We start from the raw sequence: 17,188 nt of genomic DNA, 5'->3' as shown, positions 1-17,188 counted from the left end.
GAACTTTTATTGTCAAGGATAATAAAGAAAGGAGACATTGGGAGTTTGAGACGATGAGGGATTTAGAATTTATGAAGCTTGTGGTTTTTGTACTGGTTATTCAGTAAAATGGTTACTTTTTAAAGTTTTTAACAAGTTGAGCTAGGTATCAGTGGCTAATGCCTATAGTCCTCGCTTCTCAGAAGAGTGAGATGTGGGGTTCATGTGGAAATGTCCTTGAGACTGGAGGCCTGGCTAAAGTGGTAGAGTGCCACCCCAGCAAGTCCAGCTGAGCAAGAGGCTGAGTTCAACTTCCTAGTGCCAGTATATACTCATATAACATTTAAGCAAGCTGAAGAGGCAAATATTTTTATTTTTGTATCTCCTGTGGAAATAATATAATTAGAACATTTCATAGGAAAGAATAACTCAATTTTACTCTGGGACTTCCAGTGCTATATGAAATAACCAATTGATGTCACTAACATACCAAAATATGATAGTTTAGTATTCTATATATTAACAATAGTATAATTGTAACAATGAAAATAATTAGGAACTATCATTTTTTTTTCTCAACAGTGGAAAGGGTGGAGCGAGAAAACCTTTCAGACTATTGTGTTCTGGGCCAGCGTCCAATGCATTTACCAAATATGAACCAGCTGGCCACTCTGGGGAAAACCAACGAACAGTCTCCTCATAGCCAAATCCACCACAGTACTCCAATCCGAAACCAAGTGCCCGCATTACAGCCCATCATGAGCCCTGGTCTTCTTTCTCCCCAGCTTAGTCCTCAACTTGTCAGGCAACAAATAGCCATGGCCCATCTGATAAACCAACAGATTGCTGTTAGCCGGCTCCTGGCTCACCAGCATCCTCAAGCCATCAACCAGCAGTTCCTGAATCATCCACCCATTCCCAGAGCAGTTAAACCAGAGCCAACCAACTCCTCTGTGGAAGTCTCTCCAGATATCTACCAGCAAGTCAGAGATGAGCTCAAAAGGGCCAGCGTGTCTCAAGCTGTTTTTGCAAGAGTGGCATTCAACCGTACACAGGTACAACTAGCATTTGTCATTACTGGTGTTAATAATGAGACTAAGGGTAGAATAATGACATGTCCTAATTCATTTTATGTCTTTTAAATTTTTTCTATAAATTTCAGAGCACTTATAATTAGATTAATAATCCTTTAGTCATAAAATGCTGTCAGCATTAGACCATACATGACTTTAATTAAATAATTTCAGTAGCATTGTGGATATCTGAGCTGAGGACCCTAGATATTCTTCATGCTTTGGATCTATGTATATGTTCTATCTTCATCCCGACTGACTACATTTTTCTTGTATGGAAGCCTTTCTTTTCTCTATTACTCATACATTTAAATTGGCCATAGAAGTTTCATCGTGATATCTCTACAGATTTATACAATGTACTTTGATCAGGTTCATTCCTCTATTCTTGTTTTATCTCTCTCTTTTCTTTTTTTTTTTTTTTTTGCCAGTCCTGGGTTTGAACTCAGGGCATGAGCACTGTCCTTGGGCTTTCCTCAAGGCTAGTGCTCTGCCAATTGAACCATAGCACCACTTCTGACTTTTTCTATATGTGTGGTACTGAGGAATCAAACCTTGGTCTTCATGTATGCTAGGCAAGCACTCTACCACTCGGCCAAACTACTGGCCCTCTCTCTTTTCTTACACATCACTTAGTTGGTTTTATTGTATTTTTCCCTCACCATTATACCCTTGACTTGCCTCTTTCCTCCCCTAATAGTCCTCCTCGTATGGTCTTGTCTTGTGGTTGTTATTATTATCATTTAGGGTCTAGATTCTGCATGAGTGAACTTGAATTTTCTTGCCCAACATGCAGACATTGGATGGAAACCTAGTCTTGAATTGTGTAATTATTATTTCTCCCTTTAAAAATAATAAATAGTTGCACCACTATTTATGCATGTCCAAACAATATATCATTTGTTATTTTGAATTTTGTAAAAAGAGTTTTTTATGTGAAAATTTCAGTAATGCTCTAAATGTACAAGACTTTATATGTTGATAATATTAGGTTTCTCCTACTTGTAATGTTTTGGAGGAATTACTTGACACCAATATAATATTCGATGATAAAAAGCCTTTTATTTATTCATGTTTTATCTTATTGAGAGCTGCTCATTGGAAAGGTTCACTTCCATCACTGATTTTTTAAGTGTATGTCACTATCATCTAGAACACTAATATGATATAAGTTTATGGGTTCATCCTAGAGTTTGTGATTCAGTAAGTCTAGGGTAGGAAACAGCAGATTTTATATCTGTCTGTCTATCTATCTATCTATCTATCTATCTATCTATCTATCTATCTATCTATCTAATTTTGCCACTCTTGGGGCTTGAACTGAGGGCCTGAACATTGTCCTTGGGCTTTCTACCACTTAAACTATGATTCCACACTTCCGGCTTTTTCTGTGTATGTGGTACTGAGGAATCGAACCTGGGTCTTTGCATGGTAGGCAGCACTCTACTACTAGGCCAAACTCCCAGCCCCAGGACACAGAAAATTTTATTCCTAATGAGATCTGAGGTTATGATGGTACTACTCACTTGGGGGCCAAGCTTTGCAAGCTTTGTGGTAAGGCTTCATGACTGTCTTTGTTTGTCCACTCTATTAAATGCCAGCTTTCTTGCTGCAATGATAGAAAAGACCAGAGATAAAAAAGTATGTAAACAAGTAACTAAAAGTAAAATTAAAAAAATGGTGGAGTGCACAGATCAATAAGATCTTGACAACTATGCTAAGAAGATTGACTTTAGGCAGGAAACTGTTAAAGGTCTTCTAGTAACCAGAATTGAATCTCATGGGGGCTCTTTTCTTCGGATAACTACATGTACAGGATTATCATTTAAAGAGCTACCATATTCATCCATGTGAATTGTGAGGAAGTTTTAAATTAGGTTGGTGGCAATGGAATAGAACGGCGAGAGCATTGTGGAAACAGAAATTGAGGGTGTGTTAATGGGCACAGGGGGAAGGAGAGAAGATAACTCCAGGACTTGAGCCTGGTGAGTGAGGCTGAAGGGATAGTTATGAAGAGAATCAAGGAAGACATTTGAAGAATGGTTGAAATGAGATTACAGTGACTGTTTTGACTTTGAAATGCTAGTGGACTTATCACAAAGGTTTTCAACATCCATAGAATATAGGACTTTGAAACTAAGAACTGTCAGGACATAGAGGCATGGCTCAAGTGGTAGAGCACCTGCCCAGAAAGTGCAAAACTCTGAGCTCAAACCTTAGTGCCACAAAGAGAAAAAGAATTATCAGGACTGGAATAGAAATTAGAAAAAAGTTTTCATATGGCCTTGGATTTAAAGTCATGGAAAAAAAGAAGAGAACCCGCTACCACCAGCAGCAGCAGGCAAAGAAACAAAAGAAATGTTCCAGGGGTTACAAGTAGCGATGGGAAAGATAAGGAGATAGGAACAGGCATGCAAGCAGCCATAGAAAGCTTCCAGAAGGAGACTTCATCTGAGTGTGGAAATCTGAGAAGACCAACAAAGAAAAGCTTGAAACCATTACATGAAATTTACTACTCAACTGGGAGATGTTCTTGTCGATTTCAAAGTATAATTTTACTACAGTGATGCTGACAGAAATCAGAATTTAGAAATTAAGGCGTGGTTAATTGTTGAGGATACAGAAGCAGATTCAATTTTCTAAAATTTGGTGCTAAAAGGAAGCCTGAAGGAAGATGACTTTGAATGAGATAGAGAAGCAGTTTGAGATCGAAGGGTTTGTGAAGTAGTTTGGCACCTGAGCTGAAGTTAAATAGCGTGAAGTAGGGATGGAAGGAGCACTGATTGTGGTTTGGAAACAGTCACTAGTAATTTTGAGACTGCAACACTGGGACCAACAAAGACTCAGAATGGGACTGTTGTGGATCTGGTGCTGACATAATTAGGTACTCAGGGGAAGAAGAGTGATAAAATCTGTTCCTTTGACTCCTAGCTGCTTTGTACATTCTAATAGTGACAGAGTCTTCCTGCATCACTCAAAATTGTATTCAGAGAGAAACCCACACACCATTGTGTGTGTACATCACTCTTCCATTTTCTCTTGTGACTCAAAACACTCAGACAACATTTGTGTGTCCACAGTTATCTGTTCTGGGGTTGTGAAAGGCTTTGATCCTTTTAAACCAGTCTGATGCATACTATTATAAAAGACGAATCGGAAAGATACCTTCTTTGACTATAGTTTGCAGTTCTCTGTGTGTGATCTTTCATCTATCATTCATGCACATGAATAGGCATTTCATGCCTAGCCAACATTTTATTGCCTGGTTACATACATAGCTCCTTTAGCTAAGGAGGAAATTGAAACCATGGTTGTGTTACTTTGGATTTTAGAAGCAAGCACAGTATACGCTTTATCTGAATAGCATGAAGAATAAGCGAAGACTCACAATGAGACAAGATGAAAGACAGATCATCGTGGTGCAACTGTTTACTTTGCCAAGGCACTCACTCAACTCTTGGTGGGCTGTCTTCTGTAGTTTTGTCTTTTTTTTTTTTAATGGATTAATGATTTTTCTTTGGTATTGCCATCTTTGAAGTGCCAAGTTATAAAAAGTCTAATTGAAGCATGGAACACATTTTATTATTTTCCTCCTGCCATTAAATTTGTAAGATGGCTGCACCCAGAAAGAAACATTCACTTTCAATCAACATGAGCTTGAGTTCATGGACCAGCCTTGAGGATATCAAATGGAAACTGTGTAGGAATGTATGAGTATTTCCTTTTAAAATTCTGCTTTTAATTTGGGAAAGCTTTTCATCCCTGTGGGATCATAACCTGTTGTGTATAAGCCCAACCTAATCAAGGTAGATGGCATTGACACAATGACATAGTTTGAACTTGCATGAGAGGTCAGCAAGCAGACTGTTGCAGACTGGTTTTTTTTTCTGTATGTACTGTAGTTACTAACAGTAAGATTGGGCAGCTGGTTTTACCAGAAGCATTGTTAAATAGAAAATATGGTATACTGTACCATATGAAACCAACTATGGACTTTCCAAATGGTAGGCTGTTTTGAATGGAATCAAATTTCTGGGTAATACAATAATTTGTCAGCCATAATAAATATAGAAAAAGAAATAGTATAGATAACTCTTTGGCTAGATAGAAGAAAATAATTTTTTTTCTTTTTTTACTTAAAATAAACAGAATCAGAACCATCTTTTTTCTTATGAGCACCTAAAATCAGTAATTATTGATGTATAGCATATCTTCCTATGCTTGAATATTTTCTAGAACTGGCTCACTATTTGGTGCTCATTTGTTATTAAATTCAATAAAAATAATTTGATACATTTTGTCACCATGTAGTATATATTCCTAAATTTGTACTTATTAATTTTACCAAGAAGAAATCTAACTATTTTATATATGTATGTAAAAGAAAATAGACCAACTTTTATAAATGTAGCTAGAATTATAAACACAAAAATCTTGCCTGCCTGTTTTTTTCATCTATGATTTTCAGTTGAAAATTTCAAAATTTAGTTTCTTTGTGTGACTGATCCACTATAACATTTAATAATATAAAATTCCATTATTACGGATTATATTTCCAAGAACTTGTTTTTATTTTATTTTATTTTTTTGCTTTTATCCACTAATACTGTTTTTTATTATTAAAGGACCAATGTAATTCTCAAAAGAAAATATGATTTCTTTAAAAATCTAATATGTATCCAATACAATAAGGTGGTTTTACATTTTGCAAAAGTCAAAAGTGGAGTCTTCCTCTTACACAGACATATTTAACACCTACTGTGTTCCAAGTGCATTCTCAGGCCTTGAGAATTTGGTGGTAAACAAGACAAACTTCTTCCGGATGTCTCTTAACCCTCTCGATCTGTTTATCCATTTTCTCTTTAGCACAGGACGTTGCCTTCTACTATTTATCCATCTGCTCATCCTGTCATTCTCCCGGTTCTTTCTTCTTCTGAAAATTCCACTTTTTTTTTCCTTTTTGTACAATGTGTTCTTCCATTTCTTTTCTTTTTCATTTTCTTTTTTATTGTCAGGGTAATGTATAGAGGAGTTATAGTTACAATCGCCAGGTAGTAGGTGCATTACTTCTCACACAATGATACCCCTTCTCATGTTTTTGTCCCTCCCTCACCTCCTCTTAATCATCTTGTTTTTCCCCCTTCCTTTTCCTATTTCAAAAAAACCCCCAAATAAACATATATGCAATGTACCAGGTAACAAAGTCAGATACAGTAACAACATGAGATTAACCAAAGGGCAAAAAAAAAGAGAGAAGAGAAATAACATAGTACATTAAGAACAACAATCACAGAAGAGAAAGTTCTTGTTTCCATATCCTAGAGATCCTTTCATTCAGCCTCATCCTATATGACCTTATGTGTCTAGGTTTTGAGCTATTGCAATCCTTTGCAAGGAGAGTCCTAGATGTGTACGAATTATTACAAATGAGGGAAACCCTTATGTTCCTTTGGGTCTGGCTTACTTTACTTACTATGATTTTTTCCAAATCTTTCCATTTTCTTACAAATGGGGCCATGTCATTCTTTCTGATGGCTGTATAGAATTCCATTGTGTATAAATACTACATCTTGATCCAATCATCTACTGAGGGGCATCTGGGTTGGTTCCATATCTTCACTATGATAAATAGTGCTGCAAATAGTTCATTTTATTTTTAATAAACATGTCTTTAAAAATCAAAATAAAATATTTGTTTGAAGAATCATCTCAAGTTTCATGACAAGACAATGAGTGGAGATAGATAGCTCTGCTTGCTGGTGTGTTTGTATTTGCTATTCTTCCTGTCCTTACATTTCTCCTTTTGTTAACAAAAACATATACTATTTAAATAAAGAACCTAAACCTTCTGGGACATTTGCATATTCTGGGCAGGGGTAATTCCAAGATAGGAAATATCCAATGTAGGCCTGAGATGAACATGGTTCTGGACACAGAGTATACAATAGTAGATATTGTGTCTTTAGTATTAAAAAGAAGTGTGTACGTGTGTGTGTGTGTGTGTGTGTGTGTGTGTGTGTGTGTGTGTGTGTGTGTGTTTAAAAAAAAAGAAATGACTAGCCCTGCTTTTCATACCATTTTATAGCAATTGGAGCCCCAGCACAACAGTAAAATGAAAATGATAAAATGTCTTCTGATCTAGGCATTGATATTCAGGCAAATCCACAATCTATTTCTAAGCACTTTCATGTGTGATCACCCAGTGAGATGGTAAGGTTTCTGTAACAACCATAACAGCCCTGCTCTATTTAGATGCCCAGTTGCCATGTTCTTATAGAATCTCTCTGTGCTGTTGGGCTCTTCCTATAAAGGACAAAGGACTGTCTTCTGTCTACTCAATTTTTCATTTGCTTTGGTCACAGCAGCAGTGAGCTGGAGTGCTTAGTCCTTGTGTGCTGTGATGGATACAGAGCAATGCCAGCCTAGCTTCCTTGTCTCCAGAGTAGGGTCTCTACCACTCAGGAGCTCTTTGCAGTGTTAGGCTGAGCTAATACTTTACTCTGTTTTCTTCCCTTCCTGTCCCTCATAAGTTTCCCTTGGAAACACTTCCTTAATTAATCACTTGCATGAGAGTCTTTATCTCAGGGATCTAACTTTTCTTCCAGATTATAGATCTGTGCCATTGTGAATCTCACTGGCGTTTGGGCATATTGTGAAGTAGTGGTTTGGATAAAACACACTTTTATTCTTAAGCACATTCTTTCCATAAAGCAAAACCCAAAGGCTTTTAAGGCATTCATATAGAATATTGTACTCTAGCCACTACATTTTAAAATATTATAGCCATTGTTATTTTAAAGGTGAGCAATCTATGACCTCACAACATTATCCAGACAGAATTATAGATATTGAAAAGCAGAGAGAAAGGAAGAAAGTAGAGAAGAAGGAAGGATGAATGAAAGGGAGAGGGGAGAAGGAGGAGGGGATGAGAAACAAAAACAAGAGATCTGAAGCCCTATGAGTTCCACTAAAGCTAAGTCAAAACCATCCTATATGAGTATGAGCGGTGACTTATGTGATCATGAGTTTCTGAGTAGCTTTGCTCCTTGTCCCTCCCGCATCTCTGTGCTCTGTCAGAGATGTAGATGGTGTCTTTGTAACAAGAAATTCAAGAAACAATAGGACCAGTTCTCTGTTATTTTTATTTTTTTCATATTATTCCTCTTTGTGTTATTAATTTATTTCAGGACTGATATATTTTTCAATTAGTTGATCTATAGATAAACAATAAATGTTAGTCTATCTGGATAGTAGGATTATAGATCCTAGTTGTAAGCATTTTATTTCTCCTTGTTACAGTATAGACTTAAAAATATTAACCAGATGGTCATGCCAGTATGAAAGGTTTATGGAAGTGTTTTAAAAGACTTAATAGTACTGCTGTCCACTGACCTATAATAAGCCATGTTTCATAAAATATGTACAGTGAATCTTTCTTAATAGATAAACTATTCTGTAATCTATTTAAAAATCCAATGACCTACATATTCATATGTTCAGAAATCCCCATTTACTAACATTGTCTCTCCTCTGAGACCTTCCATCTGAACAAATCTGTTAAATGAAGTAGAGGAAGCTTTGATCCAAACTAGGCTAAATCCAGTGGAACGGATATGCTGCCTCATGTTAATAGGAGCATTAGAATGCCAGAAAAGAGAAATTAGGTGTGACTCTGTCTACCACTTTCTCTTTAAATTTGGTGGTAGAGCTCATCAGGAAAAGTCTTCACCTAAGAAATCAGCAATGAGAAGTTTGCACCCTTTGAAAATGAAACTTCTCCTACAATTGTTTTCTATAGGCTCTTTCCATCAGATAATGCTAGAATTCAGAAAGTTTCTGGTTCATCTCCTGTATCTCATTCACACAAGCAGATTCTTAGAACACGGCTTTGATTGAAGCATAAATCTGCTTTGTAAAAAGTGACAGTAGGTCTCTGAAGTTATCTTGCTCCTTGTTCAGTTCAATGAAAAAGTCACAGATATTTATCAGAAGCCTTGCTTCTGAAAGATGTTTACCCGGGTTTTATCTAACAGAGAACAGGATCTCAGAACTCTGTTGGGAACTCATTTGATTGACCTGTCCTCATTTGACTATTTTTTAAAAAAATTTTACGAGACTTTGCAAAAAAAAAAAAAGCTGCAGTTTACTCATCAAAGCCATACCATTTGAAGAAACTTAAGACTGGGGTCATAAATACAATTTATGAAGTCACTCAGCAACTGGAGAATGTTTCCAGCAGATTGGAAAATTAGATTGAATGATGTATCAGAGAAGTTGGCAGTAAGGTCAACTGCCAGAAATGTAAACGTCTTTGCATGAAATGACGTGGATTTTACCTTCATGCTTTATTGACACAGTGTTTATAGTACACACATGCCCCAAATTATTAAGGTTAAAATGTCTAAGGACTTACTAATCATTATGTTTTGAAGTGATAAAGTTAGAAAGAGATATATAGCAGAAAAAATAAAAATTGTGGCAAGAAATACTTGGGAAGTTTAGCTTTGGTATGTTACAAGTCAGTTTGTGTAATTTTTTTGTTTGATTTATGCACACTGTTAGCCTCAGATACAATTTAATTACACTTGCAGTTTATATCTGTAGAAAACTTGACCTTCCAGATATTCAGCATTCTTTGTCACCTGACATCTGGTCTCAGTCATCATTTTTTTCTCAGTGTCCAATAGAAGATACAGGCTCTCTACAAGTCACAGAGTAATGGAATACAATGTAAATCTAGGGTCTTGACTCCATGGTCCAGTGAGTTGATTATAAAATGACAAGGAAACCTCTGAGAGAAAGGAAGTCCAGCCACTGAAAGATGGGCTGTAAGTATGAAATGGTGCAGGTCAGGCATGAACATGTTATTGAGTTTTGAAGTAAATAATATACCCTCTTTTGATTTTCAGAACATTGAATTAATAAAGTAAGGAGAGATGGCCCTGCTTGCTTCATAAAATAGTCTTTCATTTCAGACTCACTGGATTGAATTCATAGATTTGGAGATTGTAATAATATTAATACTTCTCAAGATAGCTGTGTCTTGGAGCTATTAGATGGCTTGAGGCAGGGTAGGTAGCAGTTTCACTTTAACTAATAAAGACTTGTTAATTAGCACTTTTTGGACTTTGTCAACCAAAAATCATGGCTTGGGTAGATCAGAAAGGTAAGTCCTGCTGACTTAGGAGGGCTGGCTTTATTTCAGTTTTGGGTAAAAGGAAGGCTAAATCAGCCACTATCGAACTGTATAACTCAATAAGTCTACCTGGGATAGAATTCTGTAGGTAACAGAAAACAGGGAGATTCCTTTTTTCCCTTTTCCTCTTTCCTTCACAAACTCATACCAAAGGATCACAGAAAGGAAATATGACGGCATTGTGTTCTACCTATTTTCCCCCCCTAAGCCGTGCACAACATCTTTAAAAGTTACTTGCTGGCCTTTATAATAGCAATAATTTTTTTTAAAGTTACTTACTGGACTCATTTCAGAAAATTTAGATTTCTTCATTTTTCTGATAACCAAACAAAAAGCACATTCCCTTAGTGATAAGTCTACAAATTTTGTTTTGTTTTTAATCATTCTCTAATAAGAATGCACTCATTTTGCATAGGTAGAGGGTCCCTATGCTCAATGAAGCCTTTCATCTTTAGTGATTATTTTCAGTAGAAACCTGGATTTTTAGTCTGAGTTAAATGAGTTAACTGAGTTATGTTATTTAACTAATCTTGACAAATTCTAGGTGATGTTTCATAATTAATGTATGATTTTCATAAGAGATATAAAGAATACTTGCTTTATGTCTTCTTATTTATGCATGTCTCTATTGCTTATTTGAAACAATAAAACAAAATATGTATATTAAAATGATAACTGTCTGGCCCAGAGTTAATTGAATATTTGCTCAAATAAAGTGAATTATTTTTTTAAGGCCCGAATTGTTATGAGGTACATATAACTGTAATCAATTAAGATTTACTAGGCTGTTTTAATTCTACCTATAGATTTTGTGCTTAAAATTGAAAATATAGATTGTTGCATTTACTTTCAACTTTCTCTTGCTACGATACCCACACGAAATTTATTTTACATCATAGCTGTCACATGGACATACATTGATGTATACATGTATGTATGTATCTAACTAGCTCTATTTCTAAAGGAAAGTATGCATGAAAGAAAGGAGAAAAATAAGAATCAAAAAGAAAAAGAAAGAGCAGAGATGGAGGGAGGAAGGCAAAAGGAAAGCAAAATGTGTTTTATAAAGTACTATACACACTATGTTTGAAATTCTTTCATGAAGCATGAAAATGATAGCAAGAATGTATGTGTACTGTTAGTATGTTTGGTGTACTTCTATATTAACTCAATTTTTGATGAAGACTGTGCTATAGGGAGACTGATTACTGTTCAATTAGAGTCCACTTTTTAACTCAGTCTGATGAATCCAGAGCTCATACTTGCAGTTGCTTTATTCTGGCCTGTTTCTGCTCTTAGAGAATGGTAGATGAGAGACAACTCTGACTTCAGGGTAGTGGAGGCAGTGAATTCATTTTCAAACCAAGACTTACGTTGTCATGTGGTATGTATTGTGATATGCCATGTGTGCTAGACAGAAACAGATATTGCTGACCCATCGAGTGCAGCCAGAGAGAATAATGTTTTGAATCTGTTTCAGGACACCTCAAGTGTTAAGAAAATACTTTCCTATAAGTATAGTATACATTTGAGATATAAATATTCAATAAAAGTATTTATTTTGTTTTGTGTTTGGAAAATACTTTTTTTTTTTTTGGCCAATGTTTTGACAAAGTAGCCAAAGCCAGTGAATTTTGAGGGCTAGATGCCAACAGTTGTTGAAACTGGAAACTAGAGCTAACCAGGCCCAAAACTTTGTGAATGAGATCGTCTTGGTGCCAGGTATTGAGGTGTGAGTAGAAACCATGTATGTGCCCAGAGCTGAGAACACCACAAGTAAAATGTTTCCAAAGGGAACTTCCTTAGTCCTCTGTTCGCTTTTGTTTGGGGAGACTAAAGTGTTTAGAAAATGTTGGCTTACATTCTGCATAGTCCCATTCCAGTTCTAGGACATTGAGGAGGAAGGGATAGATAAGGAAAACAAGGCAACACAGTTTATCTAATTATGTCTATTGTTTCATGGATTAGGTAGGTTTACAGTACGGAATAAGGCTTTATCTGAGTTCATCCATGGAATGTGCTCACATGTGGGGTGGAGAAACTACAGTTTCAGAGAGTACAGTTTTGGTTTCATGAATATTTGGTGTACCCATTCACTTTCCATTGCAGGCTTACTGATTCTGATGTGTCAGGTGGCACAGGTGAAGTCTTACTGCATGAAAGATGTCCACAACATATGTATTTCATTCAATGAATTGCAGATTTGGAGTACATGGAATATTTGTTCTGAAATGGAATTTGTATGGTTCCAGATTTCAGTTTCCAACACTCATTTCTGATGGGTTGAATGAACAGTACAGTGTGAGTCAGGCTTTCAGTATGTAGCCTGCCAGGACCTGCTGCTAGCTGTTCCGTCAAGATAGCTAGGACTCCTATTCCCTGAAATGAAAAAAGCAATCATTTAGTGCCTTCTTAGGAGACCTGTATTCCCATATGTCACTAACTAATTACTAAGCACAAAATGTATACATTCTGCTCTTAAGCAGTTTCTGTGATGGGAAGAAGGTTTGTACTATTGCTAGTACAGATGATAAGACTTGTGAATGTCAGGTAGAATTACTGCTTTGGACTGATCCAAAGTAGATATATACCCCTGTAACTAGTCTTTTAGGGCTTTGGAGAATATATCTCTACAGTGACATTTGTTGGCAAATGTTACTTTTGTATGTGCATTTCTATTTGCAAAGTATATTAATTCCCTTTAGATGCTCACTTCTACTCACTCTATCTTAAAAAAATTGCTACACACATAGGCTGTCTTTCCTAATAAAGAAATATTATAATACAAGAGAAGTTTTATTAAACTAATGCAATAACGACATTTTCTTTGAGGATTTAACACATCATTTTTAATAATAAAAATCAAATTGTCATTGTTGTGCCCTGTATACCTTTTATTCAAATCAAACTAAATACTGTGGCTTCATGGCTCTGCAGTGCTCTGGGGGTGTTTGGGGGGGGGCAGAGTTTGAGGGTGGAGGTAGCGGGAGTATTTTTAGCATCACACAAATGAATTTTAGCAGTCAGATTCATAGTGGGGTTGTAGATTATGAATATGGGGCCCGGGGAAATGTGTTTACATTCATGAGCAGAGAAGAGAATGCGTGGAGAGCATGTAGAAGGAAATGAGACTGGAAGTTGGATCGGGAACAGTTTTTTTTTAGGTCAGCTTTCAGAGGTGGATGCTAGTATGCTGCGTGGTCATAGCTTCTGAGTTGACCTTTAAAATGTAAGTGTGCACTATATTTGATTAGGCTTTGGTATTACCTGTATTCTTAAGAGGATGCTAGGATTTTTTGCTCTCGAAATATTGAAATATGAGAACTATGGAAGGAACATCCCTCCCTTCTCCCCTTCCTTTTCTCATTCTTCCCTCCCTCCCTACCTCCTCCCTTTCTTTCCTTCCATTTCTTGTCTTATTTTTTTTTTTAATTTCAAAGCAAGCATTTGATGGTCATGTTATACATAAGGGAAGGATGGAAAGATAGCTCAAGTGAACGTCCAAGCCCTTTCTACCTGTGAGCTTTTGTAGTCTTTGTCTGTAAAACAGGAATATATGTAGCTATTAGAATCTTGATATTTGTTCATGACATCATCTTGCTTATAAATATACATAAGAAGCCGAGCACTGGTGGCTCACACCTGTAATCCTAGCTACTCAGGAGGCTGAGATCTGAAGATCACACTTCAATGCCAGTGAGGACATGAAAGTCTGTGATACTCTTACCTCCAATTAACCACCAGAAAACCGGAGGTGACACTGTGGCTTAAGGGGTACAGTGCTAACCTTGAGCTGAAGAGCTCAGGGACAGTCCCCAGGCTCAGAGTTCCAACCTCATGACTGAACCCCAAAATAAATCATAAGCATGGTGTATAATTTTTGAAGCACACACCTTTAAAGAGATGTAACTAGATTTCTGAAGAGGATTGCAACTAAATACTTCATATAATTTTTTCACACATCTCAGAATTAATGGTTCAAGTATATCATGAAGGAATGGAATTATTTTCTCTGCAATTGCCAGTGAGTTTCTGAAAAAGTGTGAGCTGTAAGATTTTACTGTGAGCATAGTAGTTAACTATACATATAATCTCTCTTTGGGTTTAAATGACATTTTGCTTTCTACTTGTATTCCAATTGGAATACAGAATTTATGGATTATTTGCTTTATAGATATGTATTTTTTTGGATGGAATCATCAGGATATGTTGTAATAAATAAATGAACATTGTTAGTTACCTTTTCCCTCCCGCTTTTATGGCCACAAACATAAACATAATCTATAGGAATAGAAACCATCTCCAGCTAGTTTGATGCTTTTTTTTCCTCCCCAAAGAGAAGCACTGGGGTTTGGCTGGGCCACTTTCCTCAGTACGCACCTGGTGTATATCACTTTAAAAAAATAAATTATGCCTCATTAAATTACAATTAAGTGGAATCATGATCATTTGTTTTTCTGGAAGGAAGATGTTTTGCATATTGAAAGCCTAATTTGTTGCAGGTGACAAAAAGGCTGAACAGATTATCTAATATCACTTCATTTTGGAAGTAATGTTTGCTGGTTAGTTTGTATATACTCCAGTAGCTCAGAATTATATTAATGTGGACTGTATTATTTTCACCTCGCAGTGTCTTCTTCTACTTCATCAGCTTTTGTACTCCCTCCACCCTTGCTTTTAAAGAAACACAAACTTCTTTAGGTATTCTAAAAAGTCATGCTCTTTCTTTTCCTTTCTTGCTGGCTTAGGCCCTCTGACTTTGCCTAGTCTCTAGTTTCTAGCTAGATACTACTTAGACTTAAAGACCCAAAAAGTGTTCCCTGAGCCCTGAAGTTAGCAATGCCTTCTCCCTTGATAAGCTCTCCCTTCAAACCAAAATGGCATTCATTTCATCTCACGTTTATGATATTTGTCTGTCTGCTTGTTTATTTATTTATTTTGAGACAGAAAATCATTATGTAGCCTAAGGCTGGTTTCAGACTCTTAGTTCTCCTTCTCCTTCCAAGTTCTGGGATTATGGATCTGTACCACTATGCTCAGCATATTGTTTTTTATATTGTGCTTGTTAAAAAATAAACAAAAAGAAATCACCTGGGCTGCGAATGTGGCTTAGTGGTAAAATGCTTCCTAGCATGCATGAAGCCCTGGGTTTGATTCCTCAGTACCACCTAAACAGAAAAAGCCAGAAGTAGTGTTGTGGTGCTGTGGCTCAAGTGGTAGAGTGCTAGCCTTGAGCAAAACAGCAGTTCAGGATAGTGCCTAGGTCCTGAATTCAAGCCCAGCACTGGCAAAAAAAAAAAAGAACAAAACATTTTGGAAGGATAATCTCTCTCTTTTTAGTCTTTTCCTTTTTCTCTGTGGGTTTTTTAAAAACAAATGGTACATAAGAAGTAAATTAATAGAGCCATCTTACACTTTTTGAAAATAGCTATATTGAATCTGGGGTTTTCTAGATAACTAATGTTATACAGTAGACTTAGGGTCTTCCTAGATTTTCCATGAGAGATATCACCTAATTCTAGAGTGGTACCCAAAATTGGAGAGCCATGAAGAGTGGAAAAATATTAAAACCTAGACCTTAATAACTTCACTGCTGCTGCCAGGTGTGGAGAGTTCTGCAGGGGTCTGGGGGCGCACTCTCAGCACTCCCAATTCTAGTCTGGATATTCATGCACTCCTGTTGCTTTCTTATAGTTCACTGATTGCATGTATTGTATCAGCTCTACCAGAGAAGGTGACAGTGGCTACTACAGAAACTTAGAAGTTAATTGTCTGGAGCCAGTAATGATAACATTCCTCAAACTTTCAGTGCCCCCCCCCTCACACACACACACACACACACACACACACACACACACACACACACACACACACACACACACATAGAGTTTGGGATAGATTGCATATATACACATATTTTGGCAGAAGTAAGGAAATAGTAAGCTCACTGTTGACAAGTGCAAATTCAGAAACTGTGAGGTACCTCATTTCATTTGTTATATATAAAGCATTTTATTATGCTAGAGAAAAAAGAATATGAAGTTTTAAATTCCAAAGCAATCTCAATACTTTATATTTGAGGACATTAGTAAGCAAATTGAATCGCATCATGTTATCTTTCATTGTGTACTGTGTTGTGTGTGTGTGTGTGTGTGTGTGTGTGTGTGTGTGTGTGTGTGTGTGTGTGTGTGTAGGTTATGGGGTCCAAACTCAGGACCTGGGTGCCATACCTGAGCTCTTTTGTTCAAGGCTAGTGTTCTACCACTTGAGCCACAGCTCTGCTTGCGTTTTTACTGGTTAATTGGAGAGAAGAGTCTTAGGGAAATTCTCGGACTGGTTACAAAGCATGATCCTCAGATTTCAGCCTCCTGAGTAGCTAGAATTGCAAGTTTGAGCCACTGGTACCTGGCATCATTTTGTACTTTCCATTCAACTTTATTGCTAAACTCAGATGTTCCTTGCTTATATTGGAAATGATACAAAGCTTACAAAATCCTTCATTAATAACAGGTCAAGGAAATGCCAGTTTACATTCTCCTTTTTTTCTACTTCTACAAGGACTTTTTTGGAAGTTGTCTTTACTTTGTGCCTAGTTGCTTGTGTTTTTGAGGCAAGCTGTAGTTCTTGGTCTCATACAACCTCTGCCAGCAACATGGAGGAAAATATTGTAATATCTCCCTGTAGAAGGCTCTGTTGGCTATAATGAGGAAAATACTTAATGACTACTTTACTCAGTACTTGCAAAACATTTTAACATGATTACCAATAAGAAAGTTTAATGAGTATGTGAATTAATGCACCTTCTATCTGGCAAATATCATGTAACCCTTTTACTAATTATAATTAAAAAATGCAAAAAATAAAAAAATAAAAAATAAAAAAAATTAAAAAAAGAAAGTTTAATGAGCAATATCCTGGTTATTTTATTAATTCTGTTCTA

The 17,188-nt window shown here is 36.5% G+C and overlaps 1 protein-coding gene across 1 annotated transcript in view; it reads left to right on the top strand.

Annotated features, from left to right (window-relative positions):
* Satb2 (SATB homeobox 2) overlaps nucleotides 1–17,188 on the top strand; it is a 181,600-nt gene that overhangs the window by 105,989 nt on the left and 58,423 nt on the right. The window contains exon 7 of the mRNA XM_090354561.1: nucleotides 562–1,034. Coding sequence (XP_090210687.1) covers nucleotides 562–1,034 — 473 coding nt within the window. The remainder of the gene's footprint in view (nucleotides 1–561; nucleotides 1,035–17,188) is intronic.

Source organism: Megascapheus bottae, chromosome 21, assembly GCF_031878675.1.
Source record: "Megascapheus bottae isolate mThoBot1 chromosome 21, mThoBot2.hap1, whole genome shotgun sequence".
Classification (NCBI taxonomy): Eukaryota; Metazoa; Chordata; class Mammalia; order Rodentia; family Geomyidae; genus Megascapheus; species Megascapheus bottae.
This window is presented reverse-complemented; position numbering and strand designations above follow the sequence as displayed.